The sequence below is a fragment of the Saccopteryx bilineata genome, chromosome 2 (assembly GCF_036850765.1).
Source record: "Saccopteryx bilineata isolate mSacBil1 chromosome 2, mSacBil1_pri_phased_curated, whole genome shotgun sequence".
In the NCBI taxonomy this organism is placed as follows: domain Eukaryota; kingdom Metazoa; phylum Chordata; class Mammalia; order Chiroptera; family Emballonuridae; genus Saccopteryx; species Saccopteryx bilineata.
The window spans coordinates 168750664-168768178 of NC_089491.1; the positions used below are offsets into that span (position 1 = coordinate 168750664).

Sequence of the window (17515 nt, forward strand, 5' to 3'; positions counted from 1 at the left end):
AATAACATGGATGGACCTTGATAACATTATACGGAATGAAATAAGTAAATCAGAAAAAACTAAGAACTATATGAATCCATACATAGATGGGACATAAAAATGAGACTCAGAGACATGGACAAGAGTATGGGGGTTATGAGGTGGAGTGGTGGAGAGGGAGGAGGTTGGGGGAGGAGACGGGCACAAAGAAAACCAGTTAGAAGGTGACAGAAGACAATTGGACTTTGGGTGATGGGAATGCAGCATAATCAAATGTCAAAATAACCTAGAGTTGTTTGCTCTGAACATATGTACCCTGGTTTATCAATGTCACCCCATTAAAATTAATTAAAAAAAAAAAAAGAAGTTCCCTCCCTCACCCCAGCCTGTTGCTTGTGAGTCCTGAGAGAGAGAAGGAAGCAGTTTTCCCTGCCTGCTTGCTCGTCTGCCATTGTGAGACTCTAATAAATGGAATGGCTCACCATCCTCCAGCTCCACAGTTACTTTACTGTCTGCCCAAATCCATTTTGAACCTGCATGGCCATGGCCACCGGCCTTACATCTGGCACAGCTGGCAGGATTCAGAGCAGATTGGTATGGAGCTGCCAACACCCTGGAAGGGTGGGATAGAGGAGTGGCTGTTGCTCTCCAGTGTATAGTTCCCCGTGGCTCTCCTTTTGGGAACCATGGGCTGGGTATTTTTTACAGCCCTGTGAGAGGCTGCCTGAGGTCGAGAGCTCCAGGATGAGCTTAAGACCGAGCGGCAGCAACGGAATGAGCTGGAAGGGTCACTGGAGAAAGAGCTGCAGGTCAGGCTACAGGCTGGGAAGCAGCAATGGCTTGAACTGGAGTGAGCACTGGAGAAGGAGGCTCTCGAAAGTAGCAGAGTGAAATGCAGGCTAAACACCAATGGTGCCTGGAACTGGAGTGATCTCTGGAGAAGTAGTTACAGGTTTGTGAGATGCAGTTTTCCCTGGAAGTGGAACACTGGCACCAACAGTTGGAGACACAACTGTGGGTTCAAGAGTTCGAGTCTCAGCTTCAGGCCAAGAGCTGGCAGTTACTGGAGCCAAAATGGTCACTGAAGCAGCATTGTGCTGGTGGAATGGCTCTGAGTTGGTGGGAGCAGGCATTTAAGTAGCTGTCCACAAACTTAGAGCCTAACCAGTGGTTGCCCAGAAGCGGCAGCAGCAACAGCAGGTAAGAAAACTATCAAGGCGGTGGCATAGGTCTTAAATGTGTTTGACCCCGCCAGGCCCTGTAAGCTTGCTGAGGGTTTGGATGGGGATTGTGGCAGTGGACAGAACGCTTATGGAAAAGGCGCTGAAAACCATTAATAAAGAGCTGTATGCCTAGTTACTTGTAATGGACCTCTACCTTGGTGATTTGCAAAGACAGCTGGGCTGTCTGTCATGGCCTGCTCACTGAGCAGTGTATTAGACTCTAGGACTGCAACCGGAGGGAGGCACTGGCTCCCTTGTTGGATGGACATGCCACTTTTGGACAGTATGAGAGACCCTGATGGGGGGCCTCCGCTCTGGTGGAGGCCCTTCTGCACCAGGAAGCTGCTCTCATAGTTGCAGAGACGCACCAAGGACACTACCATTTCCATGGACACAGCCCTGGACAATACAGGCCTCCCACATACAGTGGAGTGGGGGGCTAAGGATGAGCCTCCAGTTAGCACCTTGGGAGGAGTGCTCAAGGAGACATTATGAAGGGCGCCTTTGTAATTATTGTAATTGTTTAACTTGTGCTGTTACTGCAGTGTGTTTATGTAATGTACCTTACTCCTCACACAGGGACCATTGCAGAAGATACCTATTGTATAGATTGTGAAGTTAGCAACCCTAAAAGGGGTGGAATGTTGGGCAAACAAGTGTGTTAGGCTTGCTCGTCTTGTACTTTGCCTGATTGGTGCATGAGCATGGGGCAGCACCACGTGTGTATAGTCTATGGAAGTCTGCAGGTGCTTGCTCTCAGGGTGGCAGATTGTAAATTGCAGATTGCCTACCAGCATTGGGAGGGGCCATTTTTTACTGTTGTTTGCTGGAGAAGGGATTGGCCTGTTTGCTTGTGATTCCTGAGAGGGAGAAGCAGTTTTCCCTGCCTGCTTGCTCATCTGCTATTGCAAGACTCTAATAAACGGAATGGCCCACCAAAAAAAAGAAAAAAAAAGTCTTATAAGTGAAACTAAAAACATAATCATTTGCTCACATTTGGTAGCTGCCTGAGTCTGTCACTCAACCTGGCTTGAACCTGGGGGAAATGGTATCATGGGTAATTACCAAGGTGTGGCAAACACATTGGAAGAAAGTGGGCCTCAGGGAAAAGAAAGTATAGTTTCAATATTTCACTCTCTGAAGAATTTCAGTTTCCTTCTTCAGAGCTGTTACTCACTTTCAGAGCATCCCCTTCACTGCCTTCCACCACTTCCAGAATGAGTGCGGCCAGGATGTTAAAGCCTTGGCAGTACCCAACATTCTTGTTCCAGCGGGCATAGGCCAACAGGACCCGCTTCAGCACAACCCGGTCCTGCTCAGCCTCCTGGCCACAGTAAGAACTGCAACCTGTGCGGTGAAGATCCTAAAATAAGAGGGAAATAATATTTTTTAAAATGACTCTTAAGCCCTGGCCAGATAGCTTGGTTGGTTAGAGCACTGTCCTAAAGCACAGAGGTTGCCAGTTTGATCCCTGGTCAAAGCACATACAGGAACAGATCGATGTTCCTGTCTCTTTCTCTTTCCTTCCTCTCTTGCTAAAATCAATACATTAAAAACTTTTTAAAATAAAAATAAAAATAATAAAATAACTCCTTATACTCTTTTTCAAAAACAAACAAACAAACAAAACCTGTAGTTATACCTTTGTCTCAGAATTAAGTAGATTAACATGGATTGTAGTTTTTAAAATGTATATGAAATTTATACACATGGACCAAAACAATTTTTTTTTCCATTTTCTTTTCCTAATGTTTTCTAATATGCTAAAACATTTTCAAGATGAATGACAGCAAATTTTCTACTTAAAGTGTTTCCAGAATTAAAACACACCGGGATTCAGAATTAACAACAATTACATTATCATTCCATATAAATTGACAGTTTATTTTAATAATATATCTAAGATAAAGCAAGTAATTTCACCACATGTATGATAGACATCAACAGTATTTCCTCCTACAAAAAATTATATAATGTTGATATACCTATCAAAACTACAAACAGGCTTGACCAGGAGGTGGCGCAGTGAATAGAGTGTCGGACTGGGATGCAGAGGACCCAGGTTCAAGACCCCGAGGTCGCCAGCTTGAGCGTGGGTTCATCCAGTTTGAGCAAAAGCTCACCAGCTTGGACCCAAGGTTGCTGGTTCAAGCAAGGGGTTACTTGGTCCGCTGTAACCCCACGGTCAAGGAACATATGAGAAAGCAATCAAAGAACAACTAAGGTGTTACAACGAAAAACTAATGATTGATGTTTCTCATCTCTCTCCGTTCCTGTCTGTCTGTCCCTATCTATCCCTCTCTCTGACTCTCTCTTTGTCTCTGTAAAAAAAACAAAAAAAAAACTACAAACAGAATTAAGGAGCAAAATTAAATAGTAAAAAATGCAACCTGTATTGTAGAGAGAGAAAAATCATTCTGTCAAATACAGAAAAATTATTCTATCCAAATTTTGTAAATTTGTATAAAACAGACAGAAAGTTTAATATTTAATCAGGGCAATATCTACAATTTTATTACCAAGCAAGAGACTATAATTTACAGATGCTGAAGTCATTTTACTGATGTAGTATTCAATGATAAAATAAAAGAACCCCTTCATAACATGATCGTTATAAAATGCATACTGCCTTAATTTAAAATTTAAACAGAAAAAAATATTTCAAATATGCAATACTTCATCTCTGAGAAACACACTGAATTTCCAAATAACAGCTGAAATGTGAAAAGGGATCAAGCCTTATGGTCTGAATGTATATTTTCCTGAATGAAAAGGCTTTTTCAAGCATACAATATAAAACTCCATAACATTTTTTTAGCATTGGTCTGAAACAGACCAAGTTAGATCAGAAAATAACTCGTTTTAGTTAGCACTTCCTCCTGAAAAAAAATTATACACACACACACATATATCTTCAATCTGCCAAAATATTAGCCATCTTATGGTGACCAAAACTTCAATGAAACAATTTTCTTTTTAAAACCTCAGCTTAGTGTCACACTGTAATGTCCTCATAGAAAATAAAAAACCATGTGCTTACATAAGAGAATAACAGTGAGATCAAATGGAATCAGCATCCTTGGCTTTTGGCACCAGGCTCTAATCAACTGGGATAACACAGGCAGACAAACTACAGCTGCCTCTACAGCTGGCTTGAACCATTGACCATCTGGTTTAAAGTAGGCCCACCATTAAACCTAATTATATTATCAATTAACAGTTAAGAAATTATCAAAGACCCTAATGAGAACCCAGTTATTCTAATATGGAATATCCTTAACTTTAAATTTCTCAGTAACTTCTATGTAAAAATCCAGTTAACAGCACTGACCAATGCTCAAAAAGAGAGTGAGAATTTCAATTTCCTATTATGTAAGCAAGATAAATAAGTTGAATATGAATGAAAACATTTTATTCTTACTGGCCACATACAAATCTTTGAAGACAAGGTATAATCAAAGTTCCCTATTAAAGGGCTATTAATTAATAAAATGAGGAAGCAGAAAATATACATTCAGACCATAAGGCTTGATCCTCTATCTAGGAAACATCTGGCTCTTAGAATCTTCCTTCTAAGTTAGAATAACAGGCCAAGCTCAGGGATATTACCTTAACTATCTGAATTCCCATTGAGTCATCATCGGGATTACTTCTTTCATTGAAAGTGAAGCGCATGGTTTTGTCCCAATCGATGGCTATACTGTGCAAGTAATGATCCGCCAAGGTCAACCAAACCTAAAATATTAATCAAAAAGAGTATTAAAATAAAATATATAATTTCACCTTTATTAGAAATAGTTACCGCATCCATGAGAACATGGGAACTGTTCCTAAACCAGATATAGCCCATGTGCAGAAATCCAGGAGAATCTCACTGAAATGCTTACTATACTGAATTCCACCAGGGCCTTTCATGTATTCTCTCAATTAATAGTTATTAAGCTTGACCAGGCGGTTGGGCAGTAGATAGAGCATCGAACTGGGATGCGGAGGACCAAGGTTCGAGATCCTGAGGTTGCCAGCTTGAGCGTGGGCTCATCTGGTTTGAGCAAAGCTCACCAGCTTGGACCCAAGGTCGCTGGCTTGAGCAAGGGGTTACTCGGTCTGCTGAAGGCCCGCGGTCAAGGCACATATGAGAAGGAATCAATGAACAACTAAGGTGTCGCAACGAAAAACTAATGATTGATGTTACTCATCTCTCTCCGTTCCTGTCTGTCTGTCCTGTCTATCCCTCTCTCTGACTCTCTCTCTCTATCTCTGTAAAAAAAAAAAAATAGTTGTTGAGTTCCCACTATGTACCAAGCAATGAACCTGACAACAGGGATACTGTTAAGAAAACAAAAAATGTTTTTCAAATTTTATTTCAGTTCATTGGATTAGCTATATTATGTTATGAGCTTGTTATATTTGGCTCTGAATTGTTCTCTATGCTTGAATAATAGCCACCTGGCCATTCACAGAGAATGAGCCTTTTGCTCCAGCCAGCTGGCTCAATGGTAGAGCATCGGCCTGTCATATGGAAGTCCCAGGTTCTATTCCCAGCCAGGGCACACAGTAGAAGCATCCATCTGCTTCTCTACCCTTCCCCCTCTCCTTTCTCTCTCTCTCTCTCTTCCCCTCCTGCAGCCAAGGCTCCACTAGAGCAAAGTTGGCCCAGGTACTGAGGATGGCTCCATGGCCTACGCCTCAGGCACAAGAATGGCTCCAATTGCAGCAGAGCAATGCCTCAGATGGGCAGAGCATCGCCCTGTAAGGGGCTTACGGGGTGGGTCCCAGTTGGGCACGTGCGGGGGTCTCTCTGCCTCCCCACTTCTCACTTCAGGAAAACATAAAAATACAAAAAAATAAAATCCAATAATGAATAACTTTTAAAGAATCCCTGGATATTTTTAGTCCTTTGATTACTTTATCATGAAAACTATTTCTGCAAGATGTATTTGATAATGCCATTTTTAATGTATACTTTGAGGAACACCTCATGCTCAAATTCTAGGAGTATTAAACTAGGTTTATAAATTGATATATTAAAACAGCATTTTTGGAGATGTTTTCTCTGAACCTATGTACCCTGATTGTCACCCCATTAAAATTAACAAAAAAAACAAAAAAAACAGCATTTTAAGTTTTGGTATTTGAATGTAAGTCAGCAGGAATATCACTGATTAATATCTCCAGTCAGACTTCTCTCCTAAGCATCAGAATCATATGTCCAAATGCCCACTTGGTACCTTCAACTTAGATATCTAATAAACATCTCTAAAAAAGTTTAGGAGATCCAAAGCCAGACATCTAATCCACCACCTCTTCAACTACACATACATATACACACACATCTTTTCCTCCCATCTGAGTAAATAGTAACTCTCCCCTTCCAGCAGCTCAGGTCAAAATCATGAAGTCATGGTTGACATCCCTATTACCTCATTTTCTATCTAATAGAAATTCACTTCAACTCATCCTTGAAAATATATGTAGAATCTGACCCCTTTCTCTCCATCTCCACTACCGTTGCAACCCTGATCCATCTCTTGCTCAAATAACTGCAAGCCTTCTACTGGTCTCCTGCTTCTGTCCTTGTCCCTCATATTCTCATGTTCATAGCCAGAGTGGTCCATGTAAAATATGTTATATCTCATAACTCCCCTCCTCAAAACTACCCAATGCTTCCCCATTTCATGCCAGACAATGCCCTACGATGGCCTCCTAGGTCCTGTGTGATCTGCCATCCTCTTAACCCCAACACATTACCTCTATGACACTCTCCTATCGCTTTCCCCTTTGTCATCGTGCTTCAGTGACCTTGTCTTCTTGTTTTTGCTTGTATAACCTTGAAATGCCCTCATCTGAGTGTTCTCTGGAGTACTCTTCCCTCTGGGCAGCTGCATGGCCCACTGCTCACTTCCTGGAAGGCCCTATTCAAATGTCACTTTGCTATTTAAAATTCCACCTCCTTTTCCCCACTTTCCCACACTTTCATTTATTGCTCTGCTTTATTTTTATCCATGGTACTTATCACCATCTGACGTACTTCACATTTTATTCACCGTAAGGCTCCATAAGTTCAACATTATGGTCTGGTTTTCTTACCCCACTGCTGTATCCCCAATACCTAGGACAGTACCTGGCACAGAATAATCAATAAGTACTTACTGAATAAATGAATAATGAATCGAGACATGTTTCAAATTACTAAATCTAGTATATCACTGTTGACATTCCAGACTTTAAAGAGGGACAGATCCAGGTTTGATTCCCAGTCAGGGCACACAGGAGAAACGACCATCTGCTTCTCCACCCCGTCCCCATCTCTTCCCCTCCCACAGCCATGGCTCAATTGGCTTGAGCAAGTTCGCCTCCTGAGCTGAGGATGGCTCCATGACCTCCTCCTCAGTCACTAAAAAATGGCTCTGGTTGCAACAGAGTAATGGCCCCAAATGGGTAGAGCATCGCCCCCTAGTGGGTTTGCTGGGTGGATCCCGGTTCAGGCACATGCAAGAGTCTCTCTCTCTGCCTCCTCTCCTCTCACTAAAATAAAAAGACGGACAGAGCCATGGTCCTTCTGTATGTTAGCCCTACAAACCCTCCTCACCTTTCTCCTCCATTCCTTTGGTATTCCTGTTGATAGTCTGGCAACTGCCTTGAGAGCATCATACCACTAGGAACAAAGAAGAAATATTGACAAAGTGGTCATTTTGAACTGGATAAGCATTTTTAACCTTTTTTCCATCTTGACAACTATATAGAGTATAAAATTTGTACAGCGCAGTACTGGGGTAACAATCAAAGCTTCTTTCAACTAGATATGACTGGTCTGAGGACCATGACTACTCCAAGCCCCACACTGGGCACCCTTAACACACCTGTGATCCAATAGTAGTACACACACAATAATTGGGAAGCACTGATTCAGAAGCCAAACATGTATTCCGATTGTGGAATAACAGATGTTTGGTTTTGTATATTTTTTTCACACTTACACTATTAATATAAAGTATAAAATTTTTCACGGCAAGTATAAGCCCAAGCCACTTGTAGCTTCATAAGTTATTTTATCTATATTTTGAAAACTGATTTGTCCTCTTATGCTTATCAAAGATTTCCCACTCTGAAAATACATCTCAGCATACACCCTGTAGATACCCCAAAATAAGAGTATTATCAGGGGGTAGAGGTGCCAAAGGGAGTAAAACGGGGGTGGAAAGCGACTGCATGGAGTGTGAGGGGGCATGTTGTTGTGGATAGAGGGTGTTATATTAAGTGGAACACTTGAAACCCTGTCAGCACAATAAATTAAAAATAAAAATTTTTAAGAAAGTATTATCAAAACCAAATATAAAGTTACCTGCTGAAAACCATTTTGACCTAAAGATGGCTCAAGAGTGAACTTCAACTTTGTGTCAACTCCTAAAAGAAAAACACATAACTGTTATTTTGGTAGAAAATAAGTTACATCAAAAATCAAAATTATGGCCTGACCAGGCGGTGGCGCAGTGGATAGAGTGTCAGACTGGAATGCGGAAGACCCAGGTTCGAGACCCCAAGGTCACCAGCTTGAGTGAGGGTTCATCTGGTTTGAGCAAAAGCTCACCAGCTTGAGCCCACGTTCGCTGGCTCAAGCAAGGGGTTACTTGGTCTGCTGAAGGCCCGCGGTCAAGGCACTTATGAGAAAGCAATCAATGAACAATTAAGGTGTTGCAACGCACAACGAAAAACTAATGATTGATGCTTCTTGTCTCTCTCCGTTCCTGTCTGTCTGTCCCTATCTATCCTTCTCTCTGACTCTGTCTCTGTAAAAAAAAAAAAAAAATCAAAATTATGTAATTTTAATAAAAATTAACCTGATTCTACTGAATCACCATGAAATTTTTAAAAACATTTATTAATCTTTAGTCAATTCTATTAAAGAAAAATATTGGTTATTGCAATAAAAAATATCCTATGGCAGTAAAATGGAGTTTTTCACATAAGATATTGGTTTCCATAGCTGTCTGAAGTAGTGGTAAGCCAAAAAAAAAAAAAAAAATTACATCACAAGTGTAGAGTCATAGAGACTGTGGCTCCTAGAGTCAAACAAGTGATTTAACCTGTCTCGGTCTCAATTCTTTATCTTTAAAGAAGGATAATAACGTCTACTATCTCAGTAGGTAGTTGTGATTGTTAACTGTAAATCACCTAGCATAGTATAATTAATATTTATAAAACTTATGAAGAGAATTCTCTACATATAGAATTTGTTTTCTATGACACTTAAGTGGATAAAGTTTATTAGGGAAATTCTGGTGGAATACTAAAAGTTATAAAAATAATGTCATCGCCTTCCCACTTAGGGAATTCTTATGAATCCTATATGGAGATTTCATGTTTTTAAATTCTGTCTTGTTAGACTTAGTAACTGAAGTCTAATGCTGTTATCTACAATTTTAGATAAACTTCTTTGTTTTAAATCTCAAATCTATGGAATAGAAGTAAATAAATAGAAGAATATATAAAGACATGCATAATATTTATATTGGGCTTTTATTCAGAATTCCATATTAGAAGCATGTGCTGTTGTTACTGATGTAAAATTAAATGACAATTTTTATTCCTACTTAAATTCTATTTTAAAAATAATCAAATCTAAAAATGCTATATAATCTTTTCCTACAACTTCAAAGTAAATGAAATTACATTTTAATTCTTCTTAAAAGACATTACTTAAAAGTTCAAAGATCAAGATATACCAAACATTAGCAATAACCTTCAGTTTTACAATTTATGATGAAATTTTTACTTCTAAGATTAGGCATTGCAGATTAGACATACAGAAAACCTCTCCACAACTTATTAGGGCTGGTATGTAGGTAGGAATAATCTTCAGAATTTGCAAATTTAAAATAATAAAGTAGACTTGTCTTTTTTAAAACATATCTATTCAGTCAAGATGCTAGGAAGAGATATGTCTGATTTGCCCAAGTCCATGAGAGTATGCATATACCCTTCTCGGAGTCCTGAAAGAGTACGGTGAATACATGGGGGGTCCTAAATGTCTACAGTCAAGCTGTAGTAGAGAATCCCAAGATACTGCTTTTCAAAGCTTCAAGTTCAAATCCACACTTGGCCTACATAGATAACATTTTCTCCCCGAATATATATTAAGTACCCCCACGGATATGCATCTTTCTGAGCTGGCTTAAATTAAGCCTGGGCCTCCGTGCCCAGCAATGAGACAGTGACCACTAGAGCACTTCAGCTGGAGCGCAGAATTTAAGGCACCATTAAACAGACCTGGTGGTGAGGTTGCTGTCCAGACGCAGGGTGCTGAATGGAAAAGCGTACAGTAATGACGTCTGCTTTATTTTAACAAGGACCAGGAATTTCGGTTCTGTAATGATTTGTTTCTACCGACCTAAAAGCCCCAGATTCCCTCTGTGTATTACCGAATATGCTCCCTTGACTTTTTCAGAGCACCTGGTGGGCGTCCTGCCAATTGCCTTTGCCACGCTGAAGCCCAGCTGGGTTAGTCAAGACCACAACTATTTTCTCATTCTGCGCTCCAGCTGAAGTGCTCTAGTGGTCACTGTCTCATTGCTGGGCACGGAGGCCCAGGCTTAATTTAAGCCAGCTCAGAAAGATGCATATCCGTGGGGGTACTTAATATATATTCGGGGAGAAAATGTTATCTATGTAGGCCATCAGTGAACAGCCATAAGAAATGATGACATCGGATCATTTACAGCAAAATGGTGGGATCTTGATAACATTATACGAAGTGAAATAAGTAAATCAGAAAAAAACAGGAACTGCATTATTCCATACGTAGGTGGGACATAAAAGTGAAACTAAGAGACATTAATAAGAGTGTGGTGGTTACGGGGGGGGAGGGGTAGAGGGAGAAGAAAAGGGGGAGGAGGAGGGGCATAAAGAAAACTAGATAGAAGGTGACAGAGGACAATCTGACTTTGGGTGATGGGTATGCAACATAAGTGAACGACAAGATAACCTGGAGTTGTTATCTTTGAATATATGTATCCTGATTTATTGATGTCGCCCCATTAAAAATAAAATTATTTTAAAAAAATTAAAAATAAAAAAAAAGGAGTGAAAGGCTTGAACTAGAATTTATCATCTGCTGCCTGTATATAAAAGCTGAAATCATGTCATTTTCACTTCTCCTTCTAACTGAATAAGGGAGAGAAGAAGATTTATGTTTCATCTGATAATCACGGCTGTTCTAGGTTCAGAAATACAAAACACTTTTAACATGGGGAGGCGATTTTTTTTTTTTTATTTATTTATTTATTTTAGAGGGGAGGGGAGGGGGGAGGAGCAGGAAACTTCAACTCCCATATGTGCCTCGACCGGGCAAGGCCAGGGTTTTGAACCGGCGACCTCAGCATTCCAGGTCGATGCTTTATCCACTGCGCCACCACAGGTCAGGCGGGGGAGGCGATTTTTTTAAGGGTAAAGGAAGGCGGTAAATAAATACTACAGTCTCCGCAACTAGCCACTTCCTAAGGGAGAAATACAAAGGAACCACGAGGTTAGGATAGGTGGCCACGCGTTACACCCTTTGGGTCTGAATGCCTCCGCAGATTCTCCCCTGTAGCCTCAGGATAGCAGATTCCCGAAGAAGGCGCGGGGAGACAGGGGCTGGAAGAGGTCCAACCTTCCTGGAACCTGGCTGGTGCCTCTCCAAGGGCAGGTGAGCACTAAGCACTAGTAAGAGTAACAGCGGGGTCCCTCTGTGGTCACCCTTGCCAGAAAGCTCTGCGCCCAGGCTGCTCCACCAGGGTCTGGCTCATAAAACCCCAGGGAAGGATGGAGGATGGTGGAGCAGACGCAGAGTGATGGAGCCTGAAGAAGCAAGGGTGTGTAAACAGGCTGACAGCAAAAAGGGCCTAGCCTAGCACGGCCAGGTACACTTCCGGACTTTACACCTATAAGAAAGGACCCATAGGCTGAAGTGTTTCCTTCCCGCTCCTCAGCTGGGCACACACATTAGAGGTTCCAGGTGAGCCAACTCCAGCACTCACGCCACTGGGACCCTCAACAAAAGGCACCCAATTTTTCCTTCTCAGTCGCTGCCTTACCCTCAGACCGAAAGTATCAAAGCTCTGTCTTTCTCCGCCTCACTCACATCTTTCAAGGTCTGGCTTCTTTTGAGCCTGGAGCACAATCGGTTGTGCGGCCTCTGATAGCCCGGGCAGGACCAGCACTTTCCTCAGCTCCAGGCATAAGCAGGGTTGGACCACGCAAAGGCCGCGGGGGTGGGGACCCGCGGGCAGCCCCGGAATGCGCGGGTAGAGCCGCAGGTCCTCCGCGCCTTGGGAGGCCGCTGCCTGCGCCCAGGCCCTGGTCTGCGATCTGCCCGCCCAGGCAGACCCAGCCCCGCCTGCGCCAAGGCGTGGTACCCCGCACCCGACGGCCTGCAGGCGCTCCCCAGCCTAAGTAAGTCCAGCTGAGGCAGAGGCAGTAGCAATACCAGCTCCCAGGGCGCCGCACTCCTTTCCAATGCCCCATCTGCAGCCCCCCGGTCCTCACCCGGCTCCAGAGTGCAGAGCAGCCGGGGCGCAGTCCGCGAAATGCAGCTCCGCTTCTTCAGCACATTGCTCAGAATGGTGCCCACGCCACCGCCACTGCCGCCTCCGCCACCCTGCCGCTTCAAGCATCTCCCTCCGCGCCTCAGGGAGCCGGTCAGTCTGTCCTGCCGCATCTAGGAGCACCCCAGGCTCCAGTGCTGCCACCGTCCACCTAGGTAGCCCCCTGCCCCGCCGGGGTAAAGGCTTCACGGGTAGCTCCGAGAGTCGTCTCAGTCGAGGGTCTCTTGGGAACCACGAGAGTGCAGCCAGTGCTTGGGGATCGAAGGGACCTACGGGGCACCGTTGGGAACCGCTGCTGAGCGTGCCGCGGCCATCGGGCATCTGCAGTGCGGAGCCTTCGGGCTGAAGCAGGAGAGAGCGAGGAGTGGGAAGGAGGGCGGGAGCGAGCAAAGGAGCGTGCCCGCGAGGAAGGCAGCCCTCCCGCCCCCAATCCCGGCATCACTGCGCGCAGGCGGGGCAACTCTGGCTGCCTAGCGCCCAACCCCGCTCCTAATTCTTAGGCTCCAGAGTGGCAGAGCTGAGGGGCCCAAAAACCCTAGAGCTGGGGGGGGGGGGGGGTGAGTAACCAGAGTAACGACAGATTCCAGTGCTTCTGGCAAGATCTGAGAGGGGAGGGGAGGGAAGGGAAACCAAAGGAAACAAATCTCAGGTGCAGAACACCAGTGGGATGCAAGTGCCCACTCAGAGGCGGATTAAGGTCGGTTGAGGCCCCAGAGCAGAAAATATTGGGTCCCTTAAAAAAAAAGAGACATAACCATATTTTTAAATAAATAAAAAATATTATATACTATTAAATGTTAAAATTGCACATATGAAGCCAAACTTGGTGTCATTAGAAAAAAGTGTAAAGTTGGGGTTTTGCGAGGCACTTCAGAAGTCAGGCCCAGAGTGTGTGCCTGCAGTTAGATCTGCCTCTGTGCGCACTTCATCTGAACCGAGTTGGAGGGAACATCTATCTGCCAGAGGCTGGCACTGGCAAAGCCCAAACGTCATCCGGATTGTATTGAACTCTTCTGGCATCTTAGGCATAGCGAGCACATAAAAAATAGTAATTACAATGGTTGTTTATCTTGAAAGTATGGGCTTCAAGAAAAAAAAGAAGTGTTCCCAATTAAAAGCAGGGTTTTGTTTTGTTTTTAGGGCTTCCTCATCTCTTCAGATAGAGATCTGATTCAGTAGTTCAGGACTATTAACTATCATTACTGGTTTGGTTGTTTTTTTTAATCATTCTTAAACTATGCCATTCACCAATGGAATAAATATTAAGTGTAAAAGTGAATGAAAATTGAGAAAGGAAAGGATGTGAGGGGGGGGGAGAATACAAAAATACCTACATTTGCCAACATTTAGAAAAGGAATACTAGATGGGTAAAGCAAAAACTAATTTAAAGAATATTTATGTGGGATACATCTAATAAGGAGTTAATATCCAAAGTTTATAAAGAACTCATACTATTCAACACCAAAAAAATACAAACAATGCAATTTAAAAATGGGCATATGACCATCCTAGTCAGATAGCTGGGTTGGTTAGAAGAGCATCATCCTGAAGCACAGAGGTTATTAGTTCTATCCCCAGGTCAGGGCACACACAGGAACAGATCAATGTTTCTCTCTCTCTCTCTCTCTCTCTCTCTCTTTCTCTCTCTTAAAAAAACAAAACAAAAAGTCAATGAAAAAAATTCAAATGGGCAGAGGACCTCTCCAACAAGGATATATAGACAGCCAATAGACATACGAAAAAGTGCTCAACATCACTGATCATCAGAGAAATGCACATTAAAACCACAGTGAGCCTGATCAGGAGGTGGCGCAGTGGATAAAGCATCGGATTGGGATGCAGAAGACCCAGGTTTGAGACCCCGAGGTTGCCAGCTTGAGCGTGGGCTCATCTGGTTTGAGCAAAAGCTCACCAGCTTGGACCCAAGGTCACTGGCTCGAGCAAGGGGTTACTCGGTTTGCTGAAGGCCCGCAGTCAAGGCACATATGAGAAAGCAGTCAATGAACAACTAAGGTGTCGCAACGAAAAACTGATGATTGATGCTTCTCATCTCTCTCCATTCCTGTCTGTCTGTCCCTGTCTATCCCTCTCTCTGACTTACTCTCTCTCTGTAAAAAATAAATAAATAAAATTTTTAAAAAATTACAAGAAAAAAACTGACTCATTTTTCTTTTAAAACAAATAAAAGCTTCCTTGAAAACTTCCTATTCTAAACTACACAGAAGTTGAAACCAGAAAAAAAATTTTTTAAGAGTTTCCACTATTGCCTGACCAGGCGGTGGTGCAGTGGATAGGGCGTCGGACTGGGATGCAGAGGACCCAGGTTCAAGACCCCGACCGAGGTCGCCAACTTGAGCGCAGGCTCATCTGGCTTGAGCAGAAAAAGGGAAAGCTCACCAGCTTGGACCCAAGGTCGCTGGCTTGAGCAAGGGGTTATTTGGTCTGCTGAAAGCCCACGGTCAAGGTACATAATGAGAAAGCAATCAATGAACAACTAAGGTGTCGCAATGCGCAACGAAAAACTAATGATTGATGCTTCTCATTCTTGCTCCATTCCTGTCTGTCTGTCCCTGTCTATCCCTCTGACTCTCTCTCTGTCTCTGAAAAAAAAAAAGTTTCTACTATTATAGTAATAACTAGTCAGGGAATTAAATAATATTATTTTGTTTATATTGGAAAGGAGAACCAAGACTGCCAATGTTTATAGCGAACAGATAATTAAACGGGCACTAAAATACAAGGCTCTAAAAGCAGCCATGGCACAAGCCTATGATTATATTTATTGTGTGACTCATGGTTTCTTATTCATATCTGGAATATTGTTTTCAAAAAGCAAAAGATGTCATCTGAAGTCAACTTGCAGAGGAAACAATGAAGATCACAGCTGGTGAAATTTCTAACCAAGCCAATGTATTTACCATCACTCTTTACTAGTCAAGTGAGTTTTACTATACAAATAATATCAGTGAGTTCACATTAGGACAAATCATATCTTGGCAGGGTCCCAAACATTATGTTTTAGGCTGAATTTGGGGAAAAGAAGGCTAATGAAAACTTCACACTAAGACTTGCTAAAGAAAATAAATGCTTTGAGAAAATGCTCATCTCAGAGAGTCGAATACCCAAGGAACGTCTCAGAAAATCCAATATCCATGGACTATCTCTCAGAGAATCCAATACCCATGGAAAATACCCAGATATGCAAGCTCCCAGGCAGAAACAAGGAAGTTTGGATTTTCAGGCCTATGTGCTGGGAGTATGGCTTCCTTAAATAGGAAGAGGGGGAAGAAACCAGAAGAAAAAGAAAGCTCCACATAAGAAATAAAATCTGTGTCCCAAGGGCTTCCAAAAGGGAATCAGGTCTGGGACTTGTGCAATGTTCTAATGCTGCTATTTTTGTTTAACAGTAAAATCTTAAAGTAGCCTGACCAGGCGGTGGCGCAGTGGATAGAGCATCAGACTGGGATGCAGAAGACCCAGGTTCGAGACCCCGAGGTCACCAGCTTGAGCGAGGGCTCATCTGGTTTGAGCAAAAAGCTCACCAGCTTGAGCCCAACGTCGCTGGCTCAAGCAAAGGGTTACCTGGTTTGCTGAAGGCCCGTGGTCAAGGAATATAAAAAAATAAAATAAAATAAAATAAAATAAAATAAAATGGCCTACGTGCTTATCTTCAGGGACTGAGCAGAAGAAGTGGTGATAATTACCATGAGAAAAGGACCCAGAAGCCTGCAGGTAAGAGGGAGAAAAGGCGCAGAGCCCTGGCCTGCTCCAAAAGCCGGCCTGGAGCTCATCCTTGAGGCTGGGGCTCCCTGGCAGTTAGTTCACCAGCACTGAGTCTCTGAGGTTCAGAAGAGATCTGACCACACATCAGGTCTGGTGCTGTCTTCCACTGGGCAGGGGATGGGTATATCTCTGTGCTCTTGCTAACAGAAAGGGTAGGGGTCTGGTGACATAAAAGCCACTATTCTCCTCTGCTCTCCCCACAATATCTGAAGGTCTGTAAGCAACTCCTGAAAGTTTCCATAACTGTGGCCAGTGCCATAAGAAGTTAAAATTTTCCGCAGACCTAGAAGCAGTTTTTTCCACTCATTATCCAGGACACAGCCCACACACATTGAGCTCATGGCGACAGGCATCATAACCATTTTCTCCTCATGAAAGAGACAGAGTCAGGGCAGCAGAAAGAAACTGAAGGGGAAGAGAAACACCTCACAATTATATGACACATAGCATTACGTACCCAGGACATTTTATTTTCTCATTGTATGATTTTCTCTTCTTAGTCATAAAAAATCTATTTCTCTATTGAAGTACAGGCCTCCTTGAAGCCACTCAGGTGTGCCTTTTGCATTTTGTTTATTTTGGAGCAAGGATTCTGTCATCCATGGAATAGAAACACTTTGAAATTCCAACACCAGACCCTACTCAGCCCATCTTCTGCCTCCCCATAGTCCCTGTTGATGCTTTCTCAGGGCCATCCCTTTACTCAGATATTTCCAAAAACAAAATCACCCCTAACATTCCCCCCAGGCACAGTCATATATTTTGGGTGAAGTATTTGGAGAATAACCAGTTTTATTTACAGACCAGAAAATTTAAGTTAAAAATTTATGAAAAAATTAAACTGACCAATGAAATAAAAGCAGAGGCACAGATACTATACATGGAACAGACTAAGGGAACGGGGTTGAGAGCTGGATGATAGAAGGTGAAGGGGTTAAGCAAACGAA

At 42.8% G+C, this 17515-nt stretch overlaps 1 protein-coding gene across 12 annotated transcripts in view; it reads right to left on the reverse strand.

The window, feature by feature from the left end:
* TBC1D30 (TBC1 domain family member 30) overlaps positions 1-17515 on the reverse strand; it is a 148251-nt gene that overhangs the window by 72641 nt on the left and 58095 nt on the right. For 9 of the 12 annotated variants that reach the window (XM_066258370.1, XM_066258359.1, XM_066258364.1 and 6 more), the window contains 4 exons: positions 8545-8606; positions 7792-7857; positions 4812-4937; positions 2380-2565 (listed from right to left, as the gene is read on the reverse strand). In XM_066258370.1, coding sequence (XP_066114467.1) covers positions 2380-2565; positions 4812-4877 — 252 coding nt within the window. In that variant the 5' untranslated portion in view covers positions 4878-4937; positions 7792-7857; positions 8545-8606. Of the gene's footprint in view, positions 1-2379; positions 2566-4811; positions 4938-7791; positions 7858-8544; positions 8607-12725; positions 13168-17515 lie in introns of those variants that run through there. The other 3 variants (XM_066258368.1, XM_066258367.1, XM_066258366.1) reach the window with 2 other exon arrangements.